At 45.3% G+C, this 25,067-nt stretch overlaps 1 protein-coding gene across 1 annotated transcript in view; it reads left to right on the top strand.

The window, feature by feature from the left end:
- Window positions 1–25,067, top strand: part of LOC138773966 (uncharacterized) — a 68,863-nt gene that overhangs the window by 18,510 nt on the left and 25,286 nt on the right. The window contains exons 9-11 of the mRNA XM_069954478.1: window positions 630–741; window positions 2,371–2,546; window positions 9,795–10,016. Of these exons, the coding sequence (XP_069810579.1) occupies window positions 630–741; window positions 2,371–2,546; window positions 9,795–10,016 (510 nt within the window). The remainder of the gene's footprint in view (window positions 1–629; window positions 742–2,370; window positions 2,547–9,794; window positions 10,017–25,067) is intronic.

Raw genomic sequence — 25,067 nt, 5'->3', positions numbered from 1 at the left:
TGCACCGCGGGACCGGGAGGAAGAAGGAGCGCAGGAGAAGCCCTGCAACATGGTTAGGTAAAGCATGGTGTTTGTGAAATCGTCAGTCGTCCGCCGCGCATCGCTATTCCACGTGGTCAGTGTCCGATGATTTTAGGTTTGAACCTAAATAAGCAATCAGCCGATGACATGATCATCGGCTGATCGTTGTCTCTATTCCATAGAGCGATAATTATCGCTCTATGGAATAGGCCCCTTAGTCACACGAACACTAAAATTGGCAGGCAGGGGGGTGAGGGGAAAAAATAAACAAGTGAACTCACCCGTCCCTGTGCCTCCATTGTGTTGCTCCTGGGTCCAGTTCACATCAACCGGCTGTCATCTTCTGCTGGAAACCGGATACGCAATGTACCAGGCTCTTCCAGCAGCAACTTCACAGCCCGGCTGAGGGATTGCCTGCTCAGCCAGTCAGTGACTGGGGCGGTGTCTCGCCCCCCAAGGCGTGGTGGTGGTACGTTTGGTAGTTTTTTAGTATTAATGATAGTATCTTGAAAAAATTGTGAACTTGCATGTCACTGTCAGTTTACATACTAGACCTCTAGAGAGACCCTTTAAATGATGTGACCTTATTGCTGACATTATATTTGCAGGAGAGAAGTTGGGAGAAAAGGCTTCAACTTGTCCATGACAGTGATATAGACACGTTACACAATCAAGCGCAAGAACAGATTCATCTTTATGGGAAGAACTTGCCAAAGTCAGGTGATCAATGTGTGCTCAAAATAAATACTAAGGGTTAAACGGGTAATCTCTTCTCAAGAAGTCACCCCCCTATCTACAAGCTGACCGCTTTGGGTCTGACTGCTGAGGTCCCTGCTCATCATGAGTATGGGAAGAAGATTGTCCCAGTAATGAAGGGGATGGTTTGTCCTGATTCCGGGGATCAATGGGGGGTATTAGGAGCTGGACTTACACCGGTAACCCCTTTACTGAGCTAAAGTCACCTCTAAATATTAAAGTGGCTATCCTAAGATTAAATGTTATCACCTATTAACAGGGTAGGGAATAACTAGCTGGAACCCCCCAATAATCATGAAATAGGAGGCCCCTTGTGAATGAAGCGGTAGTGGTCATGCTCAGCTACCACTGCATTCACTCTCTGAGACTTTTACACATAGAGAGTAAATGGAGGAAAGGCCGAGCATGAGCACTGCTGTTCATTTATTCACTTAAGGGACAATGGGGCCCCCCATTCTAGTGGTCAGTAGGGGTCCCAGCAGTCAGACCCTATTAATCAGCTAGCTATTCCCTATATTGTTAGTAGGTGATAACTGTTAATCTTAGGATAGTCACTTTAATAAGGTTAGGGCTACATGATTGTATAACTATCCTGTTGTGGACTATGGTGAAGAGTTATCAGGCCCTGTGCATTGGAGCAGTTGCCCATAGCAACCTATTAGATTGCTTCTTCTTTTTTTTTTTTTTTCGAAAAGGCCTCTTAAAAATGAAAGCTGGAATCTGATTGGTTGCTATAGGCAACCTTTCTCCTCTTCCTCTGCATACGGTGTGATAAATCTCCCCCATTGTGTTGCAACCATGTATTGTATAAGTTGTTGTAATGGAAGTGATACATAATGGTGCAGCACATGACAGCCTGGCTGCAATGGCCGGCTCTATGATGGGACTATGGAAGTCACTGATAGGGTAGTGTATAGCCGCCAAACTGGCTCGTCCTTCCTCACAGATGAGGTGATGTGAAATATGATCATTTTCTATGATGGAAAGGATGACTGAGAGTTAGTAGAAAGTCCGACCGAGATGGGATTCTTCTGTAAAAACTATATATATATATATATATATATATATATATATATATATATATATACAGTATATATATATATATATATATATATATATGTATATATATACACACACACACACACACACACTGTGTTTCTCCAAAAATAGGACCTACCCCAAAAATAAGCCCTGTTCTCACTCATATTTCAGGGTTTTTGGTGTAGGTGAAATATAAACCCTGGTTGCAATAAGTACATTCAGCGCTGGGTAAGAAAACAAAATGTCACTTAAGTCGCAGAGACCACTATCATTTGCCAAGTTCCAGGGAACTTTGTGCTCCACCTACTTGGCACTATATGTAAGTAAAAAGACTGACACAGACAACAAAGGTATATTGTGAATGCTTTTATATATATATCTATCCAGCTGTACCGCCAGCTCGGTAATCGGTCAAGGGGTGACAGATATGCTTTAATATCTAGATAGAAGATATCTATTCAGGTAGCTCTGCCCATTGTCATTTCATTTGGTTGTTAAATAGTAGATATAGCATAACTCCCTATAGACATATAATCAGCCTCTGTATTACAGGCGATATACTCAGCTACAAGGACGCTACGTCTCCCTTGGATTATCTTTACCAGGCTGCGGTGAACTACGCGTCAGCGATCAAACTGAGGCCCAAGGACGCCAAATATCACTTTCATCTCGCCACCGTATTGGAGGAACAGTATTATGCATCGGAAATCTATGGCTTAAGGAAAAAAGTAAGTGAAGCTCTTTTATTTATTTATGATGCAAATGTATTATTTAGGTTATGTTCACACAAGGTTTTTTGAGGCGAAAATACGTCCATATCTAGGTCATTACAGTCATAAATAATGATCATGATCATTATTTACGGCCGTAATTATCAAAATACGTGTTTTCACCTCAAAAAAACATTGTGTGAACATAGCCTTATTCTGGAAATCTGGAAATCTGTGTCAGAACAAAAGAAAGCACCATATGAATTACAGTAGGATCTTATGGAAAACAATGGGAGACTTATTCCTCATGGATTTTGATAAAGAATCTACATCACAATCTGTGTGAAACATACGGCATGTGTGGTAGGAGCTCTTGTTTCAGAATTGTTTCTGGGGTCCGTGAATTCTTGTTCGGCTCTGATTGTAGTTTTGTTTTGACTTGGGCTAAATACTTTTTAATCTCTAACAAGGAGCCGTATCACTGACCTGCTTTTCCTTCATGTCGGAGTGGATTTTTTGACAACATAGAAAAGTGACACTTGCGCCGACCTTCTATTCATCTTGAAATTGTTGCCCTTGTTAAATAAATGTAATATTGTAACCACAGAGCAGAAAGGATTTCAAAGACAAAAGCACAAAAACAATCCAGATGATCGACATCAAACGGGGTTAATTGCCGCTGTGTGCGAGAAAATCAGATCCAGACCCCGAGAAATCTCTGCTGTACTTTCTGATTAAAGAGGGTTTTTTTCCCTACATAAATATCAGATACATTGCCCAGATCTGAGATAAGGATTGCTAGCATAAATCAGGGGGTTATAGCCACATGTCACTTACATAGAATAACAGGATGCGGTCGGCTGCAGGATCAGATCTGGTTTCTGTACACTTTGCAATTTGTATTCAGTATCAAAAGAAGTCAAAATGTTTATTTACAGAAAAAATAGGAAAGGTTTAAGCCAAAAGTTCATGGAGGCTACATTGTGTTATCGTGGCAAATAACCTTATGTCTCTTTGTACATGTGGAACAAATGAGAGTAATGTTCAGGTGGTCAGTGCATTACTATTGTATGAAAATTATAGGGCTGTTTTTGCCACTAAGCACCTGAAGGCCTGTGCCTAGGGCAGCACTGTTGAAGAGAATGGCCCTTAAAGGGGTTATCCAGAGCTACAAAAACATGGCCACTTTTCCCCCTCTTATGTCTCCAGATTGGGTGGGGTTTCAAACTCAGTTCCATTGAAGTTAAAGGAGCTTAATTGCAAACACCTGAACTGGAGACAAGAGAGGGGGAAAAGTGGCCATGTTTTTGTAGCACTGGATAACCCCTTTAAGAGTGGGTTCACATGTAACAGATCTGCAGTGGATTTCAAGTCCGCTGTGAATCCCTTAGTGTCATTCTGAATAGGATCACCTACACGCAGTCGAATTTTCATCCCGCTGCAAGTATGTAAACGTTGGCCCCCCCTTAACCCATGGCAGCCTGGTGTAAACATTACCGGTCCACACTGTGGCTTCCGGCATCCTGACATCCCGCTCAGCCAATCAGTGGGTGCGGCGGGACAGCGCAATGATTGGCTGAGCAGGAGGTCAGGATGCCAGAAGCCACAGCAGAAGGCTGGAGCGTTGCCCAGGTAATGTATGCACCAGGTCGCCATTGGTTAAGAGGGCCAGCGTTTACATACTTGCAGCGGGATAAAAATTCTACTGCGGGTAGGTAATCCTATTCAGAATGACAGTAAGGGATTCACATCGGATTTTACTGTAAATTTGCAGAGTGAAATCTGCTGCAGATCTGTTACGTGTCAATCTAGCTTTAAAGAAAATCATCAGGTTGGTTTATTCTAACCTCCAGGTGTCAGGTAATACGGCTTGTCACACCGATCACTATGGTACTTCTCTTTTCTTCCTCCATTATGCAATTTTTCCGAAATCTTCAGTAATAGAAATATGAAAATTAGGTTGTTTGGTGCACTCGGGGTACTCCCTCGCGCACGTTCTGGCAATCCTCTCACCCGTGTGTTGTGTCTACGGCCCAGATTGTCTAGATCTTCCAAATGTCTCTGACAGTCGCCTAAAGCAATATGTTGCGCTTCCACAGTGGACGGCAAACTGGCTACATAGGCTCGAGTGGAGTCCTTGTCATCTTCAAGGGTGTCAACTCTCTGCCCCATGTTTTGCAAGTCTTAGCAAATTGTGGCTATTGCCACATGACATGTATCACGGGCTTCCTGTATAAGGGCCTTAATATCGTCCTTTGTGGTGATATTCCACTGGTATTTATGCAGTGATGGGTCCATATTGGGTCCAGTGAGGGGCTGATATTGTCCATATCTGAGCTAGAAGACTGTGGAGGTCATACTGATGCAGCCTGAGCAGGAGGCAGTTTAGTATTTCAATTCATATGAGGCCCATCTCCTGTGTCATTGAGGAACCATTCAGTTAGTGGAGAAAGCTGGGGGGAAGACTAGCATAGATTTTCCCTTCCTTGCAGGTCTAGAGAATTAGTTACTTAAATAGGTGATACTCACCCATTTTATTCCCTCCATGTCCAGTGCTGTTGGTTTGGGATGTTCAGGAAAACATGAGGTTGGCATTTGTGATTTCTCTTATATCCTCTTCCTATTTCATTTATGTACACTTTATGTAAACCATTGTGTTGATACAAGACTTAGCAGAGGCCTCAAGCTGACATGACAGATGGTTGGCACTCCAACATTATGTCCTAAGGTGCCATTTGGGCCACTGTGCCACCAATGTCATCTGTCGATGGCGGGATCGCCATTGATCACAGCATCTAATTAGTTATAGCGGTACTTGTATTTTCGTTTTATTTTTTTAATTGAAAAAACTACAGTATATTACAAAGTAATACAATTTCATTAAAATAAATGTATCATTTTTTTTTATTTGTACATCATTTTATGTTAACACGGGCCGCTTTGTGGCCCCCAACTAGAGAATTTCTCCCTCCGGGTCACTAATGTATTTGATGTTTGCTGCACCAGGACGCGGCATGTAATGGGTTGTGCTCTCTCCATCTTATCCCCCCACAGGGGAGTGTGGATGTTACCACAGGGGATCCCTATTTGGACACTACAGTTATATTATTGTGGGTTGTCACCTGTCCCTGGGTCTGTCCTATTATCCCCAGTTATAGGGGGTTACAGCCCCCCGATACTCACTGCAGATACAGCGCGGCCCCATCCCCCGCCCAGCACCCGGCCATCACATGAGGTGTATGAGGAGAAAACGGACAGATTTATCACATTGTGTAATATAATAACTAGTGTCATCTGCACAGAACAACCAATCACAGCTCAGCACTGACCTCTGGGAATATGAAGCCTGTGCTGGGATTGGTCGCTGGGGGAGCTTCCAGAAGCTTCTATATTATACAGGGTGATACATCTGCTCCAGGGGGTTTCTACTTTAGGAGACAGATTTTCCATCAGTGAATCAATGTCCTTCCCATATGGATGATAAACAGCTGATGGAGCTAATCTGTTGCTATGGTGATTGTTATGTAAACATTGTAAGACAGTGGCTGGTGATGTCATAGGTGTGTAGGTGATGTCACAGACACCAAGAATTACTATAGTGATGTTATATCGGAATCTTCTCAGTTGTTTGCTGCTTCTCTTAGAGATACAGTGTCCAGCTTCTCCTGCGAATACTGCGATTGCTTCCCAAGCATCACAGCCTGAAGACCAAGATCTTGGATTTTATCCAGTTGAGGATGTTATCCTTTACCATCCTGCTTTTCCTGATATGGAGCGGTCCTGCGGAGGGGAGACCATTAGTCAGGATGAAACCAAAGCATAAGAACATGGACGACCCCAACCAACACATCAAAGTGTTTGTACATCCTATGCGGAGCACATACAGGGGAAATACTCCCCAACCTTATGCCGCCCTGCATGGACTGGATGAAGAGACCACCTCCTCCCCTGATGTTATGGAAGACATCATCCATACACGGCTGGAAGCCGCCCCTATACAGGATGATGACTATGAAGCTCCCAGCGCGGATTGGATGGACAGCGCCTCGTCCATCTGGATCCAGCTTCTCATTGCCGTTATACTACTGTCAGTCCTGTGCTGCGGCCTCCTGTGGCTGATCAACTACCTATATCTCAGATACGCCGAGAAAGTGTCCGCAAATATTAACAAGTGTCTGGGTCTCTAAATCCGGCACTGTATACCACCATAGGCTGCCAGGAAGGAGACCACTTTTTATTCGTATTATTTGTTATATTATAAATAAACATGTTCAGAATTGCAGATTCTTATGTGATTTATTACAACTTTTTAATAATTAATGGGTATATTTTTAGCCATGTGACATGTAGGCAGTAAGTCCCAGCAGCTCCTGCACCTACCCGCCAATAACTGCAGGGACTGGAAGCATTATGGCTGCCTGCTGAGGTGTATACCCAGCAGTCACTGAGCGCAGTGTATACAGCCATTGGGGAGGCAGGGATAGTAATAAGCCGTCATACACCAGTCTACAGGTTGTTACAGTTGTATGGGATGTCATCATAGCACTTCCAGTACAATGTAATGATGCCGGATCAGCAGCAATCTGACGGGTGAGAACAGCTTTTATTTTATTTTTTAACACAGTCCCTGGCCGCAGAGTACCAGAAAAGCCCTTCTTGTAATGGTTTTTGACTGAGAAATAGACATGCATCAAAAAAAATAATAAATGCTCAAAAGTGCAGTAATACAATCCTGCCGATGAGGAGGTTACCTGCACATTTCTTTGCAATATAGTGTACAGATAACCAATAATCCCAGCACCCCAGTCACCCATAAGGTTTCACATACCCGGACAGCAGGGAAGTGGGGCTTGTTCAGCTTGGTCAGCCACCCTTTGAAGTTTTTTCTTCCTGAGAAATCACCAGTCTATATTATTCACTAGAGTAGCATCAGACTAGTCCTATCCAGGGGGCAGGGTGTAATACTTGGGGTTCCTCCTGTCTGACCTGTGACGTACTAATGCGTAAGGGGTTAACCGCCCCAAAACATCGCATGGGAGGAACGCCAACTCCGTTGGTGTGAACACATTGATAGCCCTGCAGCATGGCTACATAGACTGTATACTGTTCCCTGTACTGCAGCATGGCTATATAGCCTGTATACTGTGCTCTGTACTGCAGCATGGCTACATAGACTTTATACTGTCCCCTGTACTGCAGCATGGCTACATAGACTGTATACTGTTCCCTGTACTGCAGCATGGCTATATAGCCTGTATACTGTGCTCTGTACTGCAGCATGGCTACATAGCCTGTATACTGTGCTCTGTACTGCAGCATGGCTATATAGACTGTATACTGTTCCCTGTACTGCAGCATGGCTATATAGACTGTATACTGTTCCCTGTACTGCAGCATGGCTATATAGACTGTATACTGTGCTCTGTACTGCAGCATGGCTACATAGACTGTATACTGTTCCCTGTACTACAGCATGGCTACATAGCCTGTATACTGTGCTCTGTACTGCAGCATGGCTATATAGACTGCATACTGTACCCTGTACTGCAGCATAGCTACATAGACTGTATACTGTTCCCTGTACTACAGCATGGCTACATAGACTGTATACTGTACCCTGTACTGCAGCATGGCTACATAGACTGTATACTGTACCCTGTACTGCAGCATGGCTATATAGACTGTATACTGTTCCCTGTACTGCAGCATGGCTATATAGACTGTATACTGTTCCCTGTACTGCAGCATGGCTATATAGACTGTATACTGTGCTCTGTACTGCAGCATGGCTACATAGACTGTATACTGTTCCCTGTACTACAGCATGGCTACATAGCCTGTATACTGTGCTCTGTACTGCAGCATGGCTATATAGACTGCATACTGTACCCTGTACTGCAGCATAGCTACATAGACTGTATACTGTTCCCTGTACTACAGCATGGCTACATAGACTGTATACTGTACCCTGTACTGCAGCATGGCTACATAGACTGTATACTGTACCCTGTACTGCAGCATGGCTATATAGACTGTATACTGTACCCTGTACTGCAGCATGGCTACATATACTGTATACTGTTCCCTGTACTGCAGCATGGCTACATAGACTGTATATTGGTCTCTGTACTGCAGCATAGCTACATAGCCTGTATACTGTGCTCTGTACTGCAGCATGGCTATATAGACTGCATACTGTACCCTGTACTGCAGCATGGCTACATATACTGTATACTGTTCCCTGTACTGCAGCATGGCTATATACTGTATACTGTTCCCTGTACTGCAGCATGGCTACATAGCCTGTATACTGTACCCTGTACTGCAGCATGGCTACATATACTGTATACTGTACCCTGTACTGCAGCATGGCTATATAGACTGTATACTGTACCTCTACTGCAGCATGGCTACATAGACTGTATACTGTTCCCTGTACTGCAGCATGGCTATATACTGTACACTGTACCCTGTACTGCAGCATGGCTACATAGACTGTACACTGTTCCCTGTACTGCAGCATGGCTACGTAGACTGTATACTGTACCCTGTACTGCAGCATGGGTACATAGACTGTATACTGTACCTGTACTGCAGCATGGCTACATAGACTGTATACTGTACCATGTACTGCAGCATGGCTACATAGACTGTACTGCAGCATGGCTATATAGACTGTATACTTTACCCTGTACTGCAGCATGGCTACATAGACTGTATACTGCGCTCTGTACTGCAGCATGGCTACATAGACTGTATACTGTCCCCTGTACTGCAGCATGGCTACATAGACTGTATACTGCGCTCTGTACTGCAGCATGGCTACGTAGACTGTATACTGTCCCCTGTACTGCAGCATGGCTACATAGACTGTATACTGTACCCTGTACTGCAGCATGGTTATATACTGTATACTGTTCTCTGTAATGCAGCATGCATGTTACAGGCAGTAAGCAAACTGCAGCTGACTAAACAGCTGACCAAGCAGATTAGTCGCACAATGTTTTTATGGGTTGCTGTTATGTAATGGCTTATATACAGTTCACCTGATATTTATTACTTACGTACAGCAGTGATATAAGACGTGACGATTACTTGTGAGAATTGCAGACTATAGTGAGTTCTCCATGTGGTCTGACCATTTTTCTTATACTTTTTATGTGTGTATTTTCCCATGATACACAGATGTGTATATATTTTATTATATACCAGCAACAGGAGTTTATTTCCTACCTTTGTGGTCTCTTTATGTTCTTTCTATTCCAGAATGAAGACGGAGAAGTAGATTTCAGCAGCGCCAAAGCTACAGGGAAAGATGAAGAAATACTAGCCATCTGCCGGCTGCATGGATTTTTAGGAAGACCAAGTATAGAACAGCAGCTGAAGGCTTTAGACATGGAGTACCATCAACTCAAAGAGCAGGGTCAGTCGGGCAGAGCGGATTACATCCAGAATCTCTATGCGTGGAAGTCGAAACAGGCTGGTAAGGTAAGTGATAGTGATACATAGTTTATACATAGTTAAGGGCCTGTTCACACTGCGGAAAACAGGTGGAAATTTCGAGCGGAATCCCCGCCGCAGACTCCACTCGGAATTCCGCCTGCCTTCCAGGCAGGTGGGATCCCCAGTGGAGTCTGCGGCGGGGATTCCGCTTGGAATTACTGCCTGATTTCCGCAGTGTGAACAGGCCCTAACACCTCTGACTGATGAGTAATCACCTGAGCTACCTTGATAAAAGCCAGACTATAATGGTTAGATGACTGGGTCAGAGCAACTATAAAAATGGCTGGTCAACAACTACCAAATGTGGTCCATGGATGGGCCATAGGTGAAGCAGCAACTGCCTATAGACACCAAGGCACACTGGGGAGTAAAAAATAGCCTGAATGGTCTGATAACCATTTTACCTAAAATTGTAGAAAAAGCTTAAAGTGTCACTGTCGTTTAAAAATTTTTTGCAGAAATCAATAGTACAGGCAATTCTAAGACTTTGTAAAAAAAACTTTGTAATTGGGTTTATTAGCTGAAAATGCATTTTTATCATGAAAAAGCAGTTTGAAGCTCTCCCCCCTGTCTTTATGGTTTTCTATGGAGAAGGGAGGGGTGGTGGGAGGGAGATGAGGCACCAAAACAGGACAACAAGGAGTTAATTTACAGCTACATCACTGAGCTATCTCCTCTGAAGTCAGCCCTGACCTATCTGACCTCCGAATACCGGCTTTCATACAGGTCCCGCTGTGTAATCCTTTCTCTGCTTTCTGCTGGCGACTAATCTCCCTCCCCCTTCCCCCCTCCCCTTTCTTAAAATAGCCTGTAGTATTGATTTCTGCAAAAACAAATACGACAAAGACACTTTAAGTCCTTTGCCCCTTTTTTTATCCCACTCTGGCGGCAAGCTTTCCCGGGCTGATAGAGTTTCTGCGGCATTTCAATGCCATTGGGGTTCCGCTGGTGCCCACCTGATTTCTCCTCTGGCTGCCCGGAGTCCACAGCTATTTAGAGCCGGAAGCCATTCTCTCAGCTTTAGCAAAATATGGCCACTTTCTTCCAGAGACAGCACCACTCTTGTCTCCAGGTTGGGTGCAGGTTTTGCAACTCAGATCCATTGAAGTGAATGGAGCTTATTTGCAAACTGCACCTGAACTGGAGACAAGAGCGGTGCTGTGTCTGGAAAAAAAGTGGCCATATTTTGCTAAAGCTGGATACCCCCTTCAAATACATCCCTATGAGAGTGCGCTCATAGAGATGCTTATAACATAGGACCTTCTGGCCTCTGTAGACTAGGGACAGCCAGTAAAGAAGTCATGTAGGTGCTAGCAGGACCTGAATGATGTTGGAAATATTGCGGTGCCGTGGGAACGGGATCAGTCTGGGTGAGTATATGCCCAGACTTGCTGCCAGGGCCAGATTAAAAATAAGAGGCAAACTGCTTCTTTACTTTTTTTAGCAATTTAAAGAAGAAGTCTGGTGTGTGTGTGTGTGTGTGTGTGTGTGTGTGGGGGGGGGTAACCATTTTGGGTAGGGGGTCGGGGGAACGTACCTTTTCCCGGTGCCACACAGCATCACATCCCGCTCCTGGACCCCCGATGGCAGTCTTTATACGACCTGGCTGACAGATGCCCCGCTCAGTCAGTGTATGACTGGGGCAGGACGCTACCACAGTCACTGATTGACTAAGCGGGCTAAATACCACCCCTTCATGACATTTCATCTGAGTTGTGGCTTACCCCAAAAGTGCAAAAAAGGAGTCCGTGGAGCCTCGGTTGCGAATCTCACGGGAATAGCCAGGTATCCCTAGCCTGTTGCCAAGGGGTGCGTCCAGATAGGGAGAGCACCACACCACCATGATATGTAGCCCCTTAAGTCCCACTCGGTTGCGAATATTGGAACATAAATAGGGAAACAACAGGGTGGCCCCTTTTGTGTCAGAGTCTAACTCAAGGTGCAAATATTGTGACAAAAGTGGGTTGAAAATGACAACCAATGGGGTACAGGAGCCTGGTGATGCAGTGCAGTGTGGGCACGAGGTCCAGTAAGCATACCCTCTTTATTATGTTCCCCCCACCCCCTGCCTGAAATAATGCCCCCCACTACCACCGGCCTTCTACTTTAAGCTAAAATGTTTGGACTTTACAGGCTATCCTTCACTCCCCATTGTGTCTTGGTGTCCATAACCAGTTGCTGCTTTACCTAGACCTGGACGACATTTGATGCTGACTATCATAGAAAGATACAAAATATAAGACAGCGCTCCATAGCGTAATTCAGACAGGGCTGAAGTGGTGAAAGTAAGCACATAGAACTCTCACCTGAGTAGGTTGTGCTGGTGTAAGGCGCAACTCTTACTGATAACATGCGAATGAACCGCAGCCACTCCCGACTAATCCCTACAGGGATTAAAGACAGTCAGTATCCTCCTCCACTCCAAGGCGGGTAAAACAGGCGCAGGTCCAAGAGGTAATAGTGATATAAAACTCAAACCCTCTCTGGCTTGCTAATTCTTGTTACTCTAATATACCCTTTCCAATTTCTCTTGTCTGGAGTTTGTCTCCCTTCACAATGTTTATATATCTGTATAAAATTGAAAATAAAAATAAATATAAAAAAAAAAATAGAAAGGGTATGTCTGTTACCTTCATCCTCGGCGCTGTTCCCGTGCACTTAGTTGTTCACTCCATGGTCTGGTAAGACTGCTAGGAGCACTCTTAAGAGCACTGCCCACCCCCATGGCACTGATCCACCCCTTCTAATGAAGTGGGCAGGCCAGATCAGCGCTAGGGGCGCAGCAGTGCTCTTAAGTGCTCTTAGCAGACCCTGGAGTAAACCATTAAAAGGAATACTCCAGCAAAAATCTTTTTCTTTCAAGTCAACTGGAGTCAGAAAGTTATATAGATATGTAATTTACTTCTATTTAAAAATCTCCAGTACTTATCAGCAGCTGTATGTCCTGCAGGGAGTGGTGTATTCTTTTTAGTCTGACACATTGCTCTCTGCTGCCACCTCTGTCCATGTCAGGAACTGTCCAGAGCTGGAAAGGGTTTTTTTTTTATAGGGATTTGCTGCTGCTCTGGACAGTTCCTGACATGGACAGAGGTGGCAGCAGAGCAGTGTGTCAGACTGGAAAGAATAAACCACTTACTGCAGGACATACAGCTGCTGATAAGTACTGGAGATTTTTAAATAGAAGTAAATTACAAATCTATATAACTTTCTGATACCAGTTGATTTGAAAGAAAAAGATTTCCGCCGGAGTACCCCTTTAAGTGCACAGGAACAGCGCCGCGGATGAAGGTAAGAGACATACCTGCATCCTCAGCGCCTCCTGTTTCCACCAGGGAACCCCCTGATGTGATGATGTTTGCAGACAATGGTTGCAGTCAGAATTGCGGTCAGACAAACTGATGTGTGAACAGAGCAGAAGACTCTCATAGCAACGTCCCCAAACAACTACTAGAGAGAAGAATACAGAAGATTCCTGCTCTTTGTTACACCTGGCCATAGTGGGGTACTGCAATTAAAGAGTTAACGTGTAATGAGATTTGAAGGGCCACATTTCATCCTGCCTTATGTTGAATCAGTTTGCACCGAGTTCTCCAGGTTGTGCAGTAGATTACTGAGCAGTCAGTTTATGGCGGCTCGTCTCTTTCCTCCTGCAGCTCCAGCACCCCTGGAGATGATTTAATGTGCGGCCTATTGATTTCTTCAGTCCGTTCTGTCTCTGTATTTTACATTTGAGCTTTGTGGTTATGTTTCCCCATAGACTGAATGCTGTTTTTATTTAGGTAGAGAAATAGCTTGGTGCAACTCTATTAACGGCTGAAATCAATCTAAAGATCTACAAAATGTATTGTGTTCCTCTGGCTGACATAGATGGATGGACCATACACAGATGTCTACAGCCTCACCTAACCAACTAGTATTTCCCTGTGTACATTCAGAGGAATATAAAATTATTTAAAGGGGTATTCCGCTCAGACATAACTTTTGATATGTTGCTGCCTATAGTGAGACTAACAATTCCTTCCATACTTGTTATTATCTATTCAGTCTCCCTCCACCAGTTCTCTGCTGCTGTTATTTGCTGAAGACACACAAATCTGTGTGTGAGCTTTTCTCTCTGCCTCTCCCTCCTCCCCCTCCCTTCTGAGACAGCTGATGTAAGCAAGTCCCTGGCAGGCTTTATCTGCAACATTGAAGCTTTGTAATGTTGGGAGGGTTATTCTGAGGTCAAGTTGCTGATGGACTCACTGATACAAAAAAGCTACGATTTTGCCAGTCAGGGGCTTGTTTACATCATCCATCTCAGAAGTTAGGGGGGAGGAGGGGAAGACAGAGAGAAAGGCTCACACACAGATTTTTGTGTTTTCAGCAGAACTGAGGGAAGGAAACTTAATAGTTATCAACATGTATAGAATGAATTGTTAGTCTAACCATGGGCAGCAACATATCAAAAATTATGTTTGAGTGGAATATCCCTTTAAAGATTATTCTTCATGTATAGGTATAAAAAGCTATTCAATTGTTACAATCATATGGAGTCTCCTGAAAAGGGTTTGTTTGGGTCTAAGATGTCAAAGAGTGGCGCTGTTTCAGGACATATAAAAAACACGCTCTTCATTTACTATGGTATATAATCCCTTTAGGGTGCGTTCACATGTAACGGATCCGCAGCGGATTTCTCGCTTTGAATTCGCAGTGAGGTTTGCTGCGGATCCCTGCCCAGCACAGACAAACTTGCAGCGGGATGCACATCCTGCTATATGTCAGCAGTCCGCCCAGTTAACCCCCCAACGCCGGAGTGTATACATCACCTTCTCTACGATCCGGCTTGCTTCTGGGGTTCCCGGCACGTCTCGCTCGGCCAATCACTCGCTCAGCGCACTGATTGGCTGAGCGGGACGTGAAGACGTCAGGAGCCCGGAAGCAAGCCGGAGTGGGGAACAGGTGAAGTGTAGGCTCCAGCGGCAGGGGGGTTAACAGGGCGGGCTGCTTACATACTCACAGTGGAATGTGCATCCCGCTGCGAGTTCGTCTGCCCATAGAGTGTACAGGGCAGGGATCCGCAGCGGACGCACCCTAAGGGTAGCTTCACACGTACCGTATAGCAGCGGATTTTCTGCTGTGGATCCGCAGCAGATTTGACTAAATGAATGAAAACAGCATCAAATCTGCACCATCAAATCTGCTGCAGATTCGCAGCAGAAAATCCGCTGCTATGCGGTACGCGTGCGTTAAAGTCAGGAATTCTCTTGTTGGCTGTACCTACCACTCATATCGGTATAAGGCAGTGCTTCCCAACCTTTTCCACCTCGGGGCACCCCTTGGAAAAAAAATTACCTTGGGGCACCCCTACTAAATAATGTTCTACAAAATACGAAAACCGTCTTTCAGTGGCTCACAGGTGACGTCTTCTTTGATCTGAGGCGTCACTTTTCCTTTTTCTCTCCATCCGGCCCGGACCACCATGATGATTTCTTCCAGCTACGTTTCATCTCTTCAGAACCTGCGAGCCAAACATCTTAGGCTCCGCACATTTCTAGCAACTTCCTTTCCTTTCTCCCTCCTATAGGCTCCCATACAGTAGTAACTGCAGTAAAGCGAGTAGGAATGTGGGCTGCCCCTGTATGTAAAAATCCCCTGCTGTGCCCTCATATAATGTCCCCTGACGTGCCCCCTTATACTAATAATCCCCCTGCTGTGTACCCCCATTAAATAATAATGCCCCTGCTGTGCCCTCATTTACTAATAATGCTCCCCGCTCTGCCCCCATTAAATAATAATGCCCCCTGCTCTGCCCCACTATCAAATAATAATGCCCCCTGCTCTGCCCCCCATCAAATAATAATGCCCCCTGCTCTGCCCCCCATCAAATAATAATGCCCCCTGCTCTGCCCCCCATCAAATAATAATGCCCCCTACTCTGCCCCCCATCAAATAATAATGCCCCCTGCTCTGCCCCCCATCAAATAATAATGCCCCCTGCTCTGCCCCCCATCAAATAATAATGCCCCCTGCTCTGCCCCCCCCATCAAATAATAATGCCCCCTGCTCTGCCCCTAGTAATTATTTCCCCCATGATTTGCCCCCACCTGCTGTGCACCAATAGTTAAAAAAACAAACATCCTACTCACCTAATCCAGCTGTGTGGCTGCAGGGAGCAGCTCTCCTTCTTTTCGGGCTCCATCTTGCGAGCCGCTGGGACGGAACCTCCGGCAGGCGTGATGACGTCACATCATCACGCCTGCCAGAGAGGTCACATCCCCGCATCCCATAGGCTGCAGGTAAGCAGTGCCGGCGGCCTATGGGATAGAATGTAGGAGCAGGACGCTGACAGGTCCTGCTCCTACATTCTGCTCACTTTAATGTTCCGCCCACTCACTGTGCAGGCGGGCGAAAGTTGGCCATGCCCAAGTTTCCTGTGCATGGGGAGGACAGGGGCCAGATGGGAGAGATAACTGACGGCTGAATGATCAATCAACCATAAGGTACCTTAAGATCCCTGCTTATACATAGATAGGGGGAGTTTATGAAGGAGGGGGTGCCAGCTAATTTTAAGCCCTTTCATTATTGCAGATGGGTCATGTGTTTCCCACTTAGAACCCCAAATAAATTACAAGATTTCCTGTGTAGACAGGAGATCAGTCTCTCTTGTGCTTCTGACTTCCTATAAAGAATTACGTCATCATCTATCAAACAACCCCTCTCTCCATCCTTCTCCGAATTTTGTTTTCCTCTTTATAACCCTTCCTCCCCCTATACACAAAGTTCTGTTGAAGAATACATTTGCTCCCTATTTGAGGGACACGAGGTGCAGTGATATAGTATGTGGGTCTATACAATACACAGTTCTGAAATTACGTCATCATCTATCAAAAACCCCCGTCTCCATCCTTCTCTAAATATAGTTAAACTTATACACTAAGTTCTGTTGAAGAATACATTTCCTTCCTATTTGAGGGACCAGAGGTGCAGTGATATAGTATGTGGGTCTACACAATATACAGTTCTAAAACTACCGTCTTACACTGTTTTTTACTGCTACCCTCTGTGTACAGATTCTTTAGTGTATTCATATGAGATGCATAATAGAGGAAACAGTTGGCCATAGTGAAAATGTCTCAGCATCCACTTTACCAGACTGTATTGCTTATTTTTAGACATCAGCACAAGGGTAGTAACTGTGCATGTGTGGTACTGTCCATTACAGAGAGAGGCGAGCGAGTGAGTACCCCCCCCCCCCCCCCCTTATAGTTAATAGGCCATAAAACTGTACTTTGAAATTACCTTCCATCTATTATAGAAAAATATCTATTCCTTAAGTAAAATCCCTGCTTGGATGTAGAGTCTGGGAATTATGCCTAAAACTCTTTTCCAGCTGAAACGATTATGACTAACCCGAACCAAATGTCCAGTCTGGGTGCCAGCTCATAATCTGTTATTTACTGTTTATTTCAGTCTGTTGGATTGTCTAAGAATTAGTTATCCCGGTGTCTTTGGAGCTCTTGGACATACGTTCCTTTAAGCTGTTTTTGATATATCAGACATATTGAACCTAAACTTTCCAAAATTTGATTCAGCGGATCAGGATCAGACAAATGCGTTCTTCAGACGCAGCAACGTCCTGACTTTATTTAGACTTAGAAGCATTCGGCGTATGTTATATAACGCCCTCACATCTATACTTACTGCAACTCCTTGGGTCCAATCTTACACAATAAACACTATAAAATTGTTGCTGTACACATGTCTTATAATAATGTGCATAGGATACACTTGAATAAGGCTGGGTTCACACTACGTTTTTGCAATCCGTTCAACGTTTCCGTATTTAATTGGTTACTTTTAACGGACAGAAAAACGTAGTCAACACTACTTTTGTGTCCGTTAAAAAAACGCATCCGTTTCTCTACGTTTTTTTTTTTTTTTATAATAGAAGTCAATGGAAAACCAGATCCAAATGGATGACACACAATTGCATCCGTTTTTGCATCTGTTTTTTCCAGAAAACGTCTACGTTAAATGGATTGCAATAACGCAGCGTGAACCCAGCCTATGTGTCTGATGTGTTCCTTGAAGGCAGAATGCGCTATGCAGAAATCATGGCTTTCCAGAACTGTTCCCAAAGTACTCAAGAAGTGGACACATTAGACTTATGTCAGCCAGGACAGGCAGCCAACCTTATGAGTATGGGCTTCCTGGGCTCTCCTTTTTCCATTGATGTCTGGGGAATGATGGATCAGGCATGTTGAACTACACCTGCTGATCCTTTTTGTTTTCAGAGGGATAAGCTGCCGCCAAAGGAGTCTGCAACAGCCTCCTCCCCATCCTGTGCACATGTACTTCGACAGCTATCTTGTGTATGGCTAGGCTTAGGTATCATTAGCATAGGTAAGGGTGAAGAAGTTAAGGTAAGCTCATGAGATCTTCCAACAAATAACTTAATCTGGTCATACACATTAGATATGTTGTACAAAGAGTGTACAACGAGTACAGTGAGTGATCGGCCAAACATTTAAAGTATGTGGTGAGTTTTATTATTATTACTAAGTAATATATAATCAAGAAAACAAGAGGAATAAAGTTAAAGGTGTTGTCCTGCGAAAATCTTTTTCTTTCAAATTAACTGATATCTGAAAGTTATATAGATTTGTAATGTACTCCTATTGAAAAATCTCAAGTCTTCCCATACTTATCAGCTGCTGTATGTCATGCAGGAAATGTTGTTTTATTTTCCGTCTGACACACACTTACTATCAAACCAGCGGACAAAGGGGGAGCACTAGTTGTCATGGATACCACACAGTATAGCCAAGAGATCTTAGGTCAGATATCTGACACACAAGTATATGAGACCCTACCTTCAGATCCCACAGGTATCTACACTGCTGAGCTCAAACAACTAGTCACACAAGCATTGGACGACCTAATCATTGACACCAAGTTAGGAGAATTCTTGATCCCGGATTTTCCTATTGTTCCCTTGCTTTACACACTACCCAAGATACATAAAGATCTACACAATCCCCCGGGGCGCCCCATAGTGTCTGGGCGGGGGTCCCTTTTTAGTAATGCCGCCATTTTTTTGGACAAAATCCTGAGAAGCTTTGCTACCAATACAAGATCTTATATACAAGACACTTCAGACTTTCTCTCCAAAATCGCGTCTCTTTCCATTTCTACTAACACTGTTCTTGCATCGTTTGATGTTACATCCCTGTACACCTCTATAGAACACACCAGAGGTCTCTATGCTGTAGAAAAATGCATCACTGAGTCGGACATGTCGGGGAGGTGTGGAGAGTTCATCCGGGCGCTGCTTGGCTTCATCCTCGAACACAACTACTTTGAGTTTGGGGGTGTCTTTTACCGGCAGCGCCGCGGGACCGCGATGGGGTCCAATGTGGCCCCTACGTATGCTAACATCTATATGGCGGTCCTGGAGGAGGAACATATCTACACTTCCCCACAATGGCACCTGGTCAAAAGTTGGCTAAGATATATAGACGACATATTTGTGGTATGGGAGGGCACTGTAGACCAGCTTCTTGATTTCCAACACACTATCAATCACATACATCCAGAACTCAAATTCACCCTGACATACTCACAAACAGAGGTACAATTTTTGGACACATTGGTGTACAAAGAAGGTGACCGTTTAGCGACTGACCTATATGTCAAACCGACAGACAGAAATAATTTGTTACATTATGACAGCTTTCACCCCAGAAACATGGTGAACTCACTACCCTGGAGTCAATTGCTCAGAGTGAGGAGGATAGTGAGTAATCCAGAGATAGCTGACACCCGCCTTGACTCCATGTGCACCAAATTTAGACAAAGGGGTTACCCAGACAAATTGATTGATGTCCACAGGGCACACATTGACAGGACCACAAGGACAGAGACATTTTCTAAACAACACAGACAGACGGAACAAAGACTTCCTTTCGTCTCCACCTATGGTCCACAGAGCAGACAGGTCTCACACATCCTACGTAAACATTGGGGGATACTCCAGCGGGGGTGCCCGACCATCAGGGAATTCCAGACCCCCCCACTGATGTCATACAAGAGGGACAAAAATCTGAGGGACATACTAGTTCGCTCCCTGATCCCCACACAGAGAGGACACAAACAAAGACTGTTTGCCCCCCTGAAAAAAGGCAACTTTACTTGCCATGGATGTGCTACCTGCAACAATATAATCAAAGGTGATACCTTCCATCACCCCCACACTGGGAAGGAATTCAAAATTAAACACAGATACACATGCACCTCAGACTATGTGGTTTACATGATTGTATGCCCCTGTGGCCTTATGTACATTGGTGAGACTACCATGGAGGTGAAAATGAGGATTAGCAAACATAAAAGTACAATTAGGAAATCTATGTTGGACCTGCCGGTCCCGAGACACTTCAATGAGATGAACCACAGCATTAGCCAACTCCGTTTTCGGGTGATTGACCATGTCCCCCCACTGCCCAGAGGGGGGGACAGACAGAGACTTCTTAAAAAGAAAGAATCAAAATGGATCTTTATACTGGACACTCTACAGCCCAGAGGGCTGAATCTTGAACTTAAATGGCAGCTTTGATTACTTATCATTTGACTTTTTATTCAATAGACAGGGGTTAATCTACATCCTGCAAAGGTACTCGTGGTCTGATGTACTCCTTATGCCCCGTGGACACCTCTATCCGTATAGTTAGATATATTATATGTATATTTAATTTTTGTTTTTTGTATCACTGACACTTTTTTCTTTTTATTTTTGCAGATCATGTTTATACTGGGCCATTCCGGACTGCCACCTGGAGGTTTCAAGTGCTTTTTACAATCCACACTGTACTAGCATCTTCAGACTGGTTTTTCTGTTTCTATCTGTTCTCTTTCTTAATAAACGTACTCAGAGCATGAATTGGTGTTTATACAATTTTTTAGGCCCTTATCACATAGGCCCTAACATGGTACTGCCAATCCAATGGCGGGGTAGAGATGTGTGACTTTATATGGGAGAGCACAGTGGAACGATGTGCTGCTGTCACTCTCCTTTGCCTGCTGTATGATTGAGGTCCGTTGAGCATGTGGTTTGTTACAGTGGCTAGCTGTTCGTTAGCTACAGTGACAATCACCCCCGTGCGACCCTGGTTGGATGCCTCCCTAAGGTGTCCCCTTTGGTAAGCATAGGGTGTCTCTGGATCGCCCCATGACTGTAGTACCTCACCCCTTGTGGATGTGGGGATTAAGCATTCCCCATGGCAGATTCCCCAGTACCCCCCTATATACTCCAAGGCACTCTTATACCTTGGTCAGCTCATACACCCACGCCAGACCGGTGGGTAACGGCCGCTCTGGACTTGCAGTACGCTATTCTCTCTGTACTAACTTTCTCTCCACCTTGTCTGAGGCTGTGTTTCGCTGACAGGCGGCGTGCACGGCGCTGTCAGCGAAACCTATTGTGTACATTTGGTTTCTATGGCGATGACGGGGGCGGCGTCGCGGCCTCGTGACGTCATCGGCTGCAGACCGCCGGCGCCTCTCGCGCCGTTACATACACGTGGATTGGATTGCAGGTCACACACCTGTGGGCTGCAGTTCCTGACTTCCACCTCCGGTGGGCTTTTCTGAAATCCCGGTAAGGATCTTCCTTAATTTGTTACTATATATACCTCTATTTCTCATGCATAATTCCTGATAGATCCTTGTGGGTCCGTGTATGCCCCTCAAACATGACCACTGTCACTAATCACGGATGTGTATTTACATCTTATGTATATACACTATATGTTTTATATGATTAGTGTGGAATATATACACTATATGTTTTATATGATTTGTATGGAGTAGTGGGTCACTTATCCACCCCACATTTGTGTTTTCACCCACTTAGCACCCAGCTGATGCAGAGGGTGTGTCTTAGTGATGCATTTGGTTTTCCCCATATATACCAGCACAGTGCACATGTAATATAGGCTTGACAAAGACCCTGCTGGGTCGAAACGTTGCTATGGTGTATGTTGCTTGAATAAACTACTACCACTTTTTCACTATTGGATGCTGTCGGACCAATCCTTCCTTGATGTACTATGGTCTTTAACTGGGATTGAAGACCCTCTGGCGTGCGTCCGTCTTCTACAATACTAGAGGCATTTTCTACTAACCCAGGTGCTGTTGGACTCTTTGCTGTATGACAGTGCTCTCTGCTGACATCTCTGGCCAAGACAGGAACTCTGTCTCGGTTTTATATGAATCCCCATTGAAAACCTCTCCTGCTCTGGACAGTTACTGTCTCGGCCAGAGATGTCAGCAGAGAGCGCTGTGTCAGACTGAAAATAAAACAACATTTCCTCCAGGACATTCAGCAGCTGATAAGTATGGGAAGAGTTGAGATTTTTTAATAGAAAAAAATTACAGATCTATATAACTTTCTGACACCAGTTGGTTTGAAAGAAAAAGTTTAATAAGGAGAGAGAACCCTGCCCACAAGGGCTTACAGTCTACAAGATTTCTAACGTTCCCCAGAGGCAGCCATTGAGGCCCCAACTTCTGGCCTTTGGATTTCAGCTGGCAGTGGCTTATCTCCCCTTCATAAACATATAAGAGCTCAGCCAAGTATAGAGTGATCATGCAGGACGGCTGTCAGCCAAACACAACAGCTATCGACTTATCTCCCCATATAAACATGGTATGGCATTTCACATATATTTCTTAAAGAGGAACTGTGCACAGGGCAGAGGAAGGAGGTTTGTGTCTTTTCCTCCTCCTCCTTCACTCCGTTCCCGTGCAGTTATTAGTTGAATCCATGGCCTGGAGCTTGGTTAAGGCCACTGCCCCAATCTGGCCTGTCTGCTCCATTGATTATCATTAGAAGGAGTGGTCCGCCTTGGTATGATGGGGGTGGGGCAGTGCTCCTAAAGGTGCTCCGGGCCGTGGATTCAACTATTAACTGCATGGGAGCAGAGGAGGAAGGTCAGAGCAGGGCAGTTTCTAGGTCTTTTCGGCAACAGGGTGAATCCTGATAAAAGCGCCCCCCCCCCCCCGCCCCGCCCCACCAAAGCACACTAAGTTTTCAGCCCTGGGGAAGGAAGGGGGGCTTTTATCAAGATTCGGGTTGCTAAGAAGGGGCAGTGTGTGTATTACAGCATAGGGCACCCCAAATAATGTTCTACTGAATACAAAAACATCATTGGCAACCCGAATATAGTAGCCTATCTCCCCCACCCATAGTGCCTAATATTTTAGCCAGTCCCCCCATAATGCCTTATATAGTAGCCAATCCCCCTATAGTCCCTGGTATAGTATCTATTCCCCCAATAGTGCCCGTTATAGTATCTAATCCCCCCATAGTGCCTCATATAGTAACCAGCCCCCCCTATAGTGCCTCCCTCCATAGTACCATATATAGTAGCCAGTCCCCCATAGGGCCTCATATAATAGCCAGTCCCCCCTCATAGTGCCCCATATAGTAGCCAATCCCCCCATAGTGCCTCATACAGTAGCCTGTCCCCCCTATAGTGCCTCCCTCCATAGTGCCATATATAGTAGCCAGTCCTCCCCCATAGTGCCTCATATAGTAGCCAGTCCCCCCTATAGTGCCTCATATAGTAGCCAGTCTCCCCTATAGTGCCTCATATAGTAGCCAGTCTCCCCTATAGTGCCTCATATAGTAGCCAGTCTCTCCACAGTGCCTCATATAGTGGCCAGTCCCCCATAGTGCCCCATATAGTGGCCAGTCCCCCATATAGTGGCCAATCCCCCATAGTGCACCATATAGTGGCCAGTCCCCCATAGTGCACCATATAGTGGCCAGTCCCCGATATAGTGGCCAGTCCCCCATAGTGCCCCATATAGTGGCCAGTCCCCCATAGTGCCATATATAGTAGCCAGTCCCCCATAGTGCACCATATAGTAGCCAGTCCCCTATAGTGCCCCATACAGTGGCCAGTCCCCCATATAGTGACCAGTCCCCCATAGAGCCCCATACAGTGGCCAGTCCCCTATAGTGCCTCATATAGTTGCCAGTCCCCCATATAGTAGCCAGTACCCCATAGTGCCCCATATAGTGGCCAGTCCCCCATAGTGCCCCATATAGTGGCCAGTCCCCCATACAGTGGCCAGTCCCCCATATAGTAGCCAGTCCCCCATAGTGCCCCATATAGTGGCCAGTCCCCCATAGTGCCCCATATAGTGGCCAGTCCCCCATATAGTAGCCAGTCCCCCATAGTACCCCATATAGTGGCCAGTCCCCCATATAGTAGCCAGTCCCCCATAGTGCCCCATATAGTAGCCAGTCCCCCATAGTGCACCATATAGTAGCCAGTCCCCCATAGTGCACCATATAGTAGCCAGTCCCCTATAGTGCCCCATACAGTGGCCAGTCCCCCATATAGTGGCCAGTCCCCCATAGAGCCCCATACAGTGGCCAGTCCCCTATAGTGCCTCATATAGTGGCCAGTCCCCCATATAGTAGCCAGTGCCCCATATAGTGGCCAGGCCCCTATATAGTAGCCAGTCCCCCATAGTGCCCCATATAGTGGACAGTCCCTCATATAGTAGCCAGTCCCCCATAGTGCCCCATATAGTGGCCAGTCCCCCATAGTGCCCCATATAGTGGCCAGTCCCCCATATAGTAGCCAGTCCCCCATATAGTAGCCCATATAGTGGCCAGTCCCCCATAGTGCCATATATAGTAGCCAGTCCCCCATAGTGCCATATATAGTAGCCAGTCCCCCATAGTGCACCATATAGTGGCCAGTCTTCCATATAGTAGGCAGTACCCCATAGTGCCTCATATAGTGGCCAGTCCCCCATAGTGCCCCATATAGTGGCCAGTCCCCCCTATAGTGCCTCATATAGTGGCCAGTCCCCCCTATAGTGCCTCATATAGTGCACTATAGGGGGGGGGGACTGGCCTTTAAATCCTCATTATGACTTTGGTCTTTGGGGCTGATGGCAAAAATCATTCAACTTCCCTGTGGAAACCATCTTCAAGCACTAAAATACCTAGTAATGCCCAATGCTCTCTCTTAACCA

The sequence above is a fragment of the Dendropsophus ebraccatus genome, chromosome 15 (assembly GCF_027789765.1).
Source record: "Dendropsophus ebraccatus isolate aDenEbr1 chromosome 15, aDenEbr1.pat, whole genome shotgun sequence".
In the NCBI taxonomy this organism is placed as follows: domain Eukaryota; kingdom Metazoa; phylum Chordata; class Amphibia; order Anura; family Hylidae; genus Dendropsophus; species Dendropsophus ebraccatus.
The sequence above is the reverse complement of the archived record's forward strand: the minus strand, read 5'-3'. Positions and strand labels throughout refer to the sequence as shown.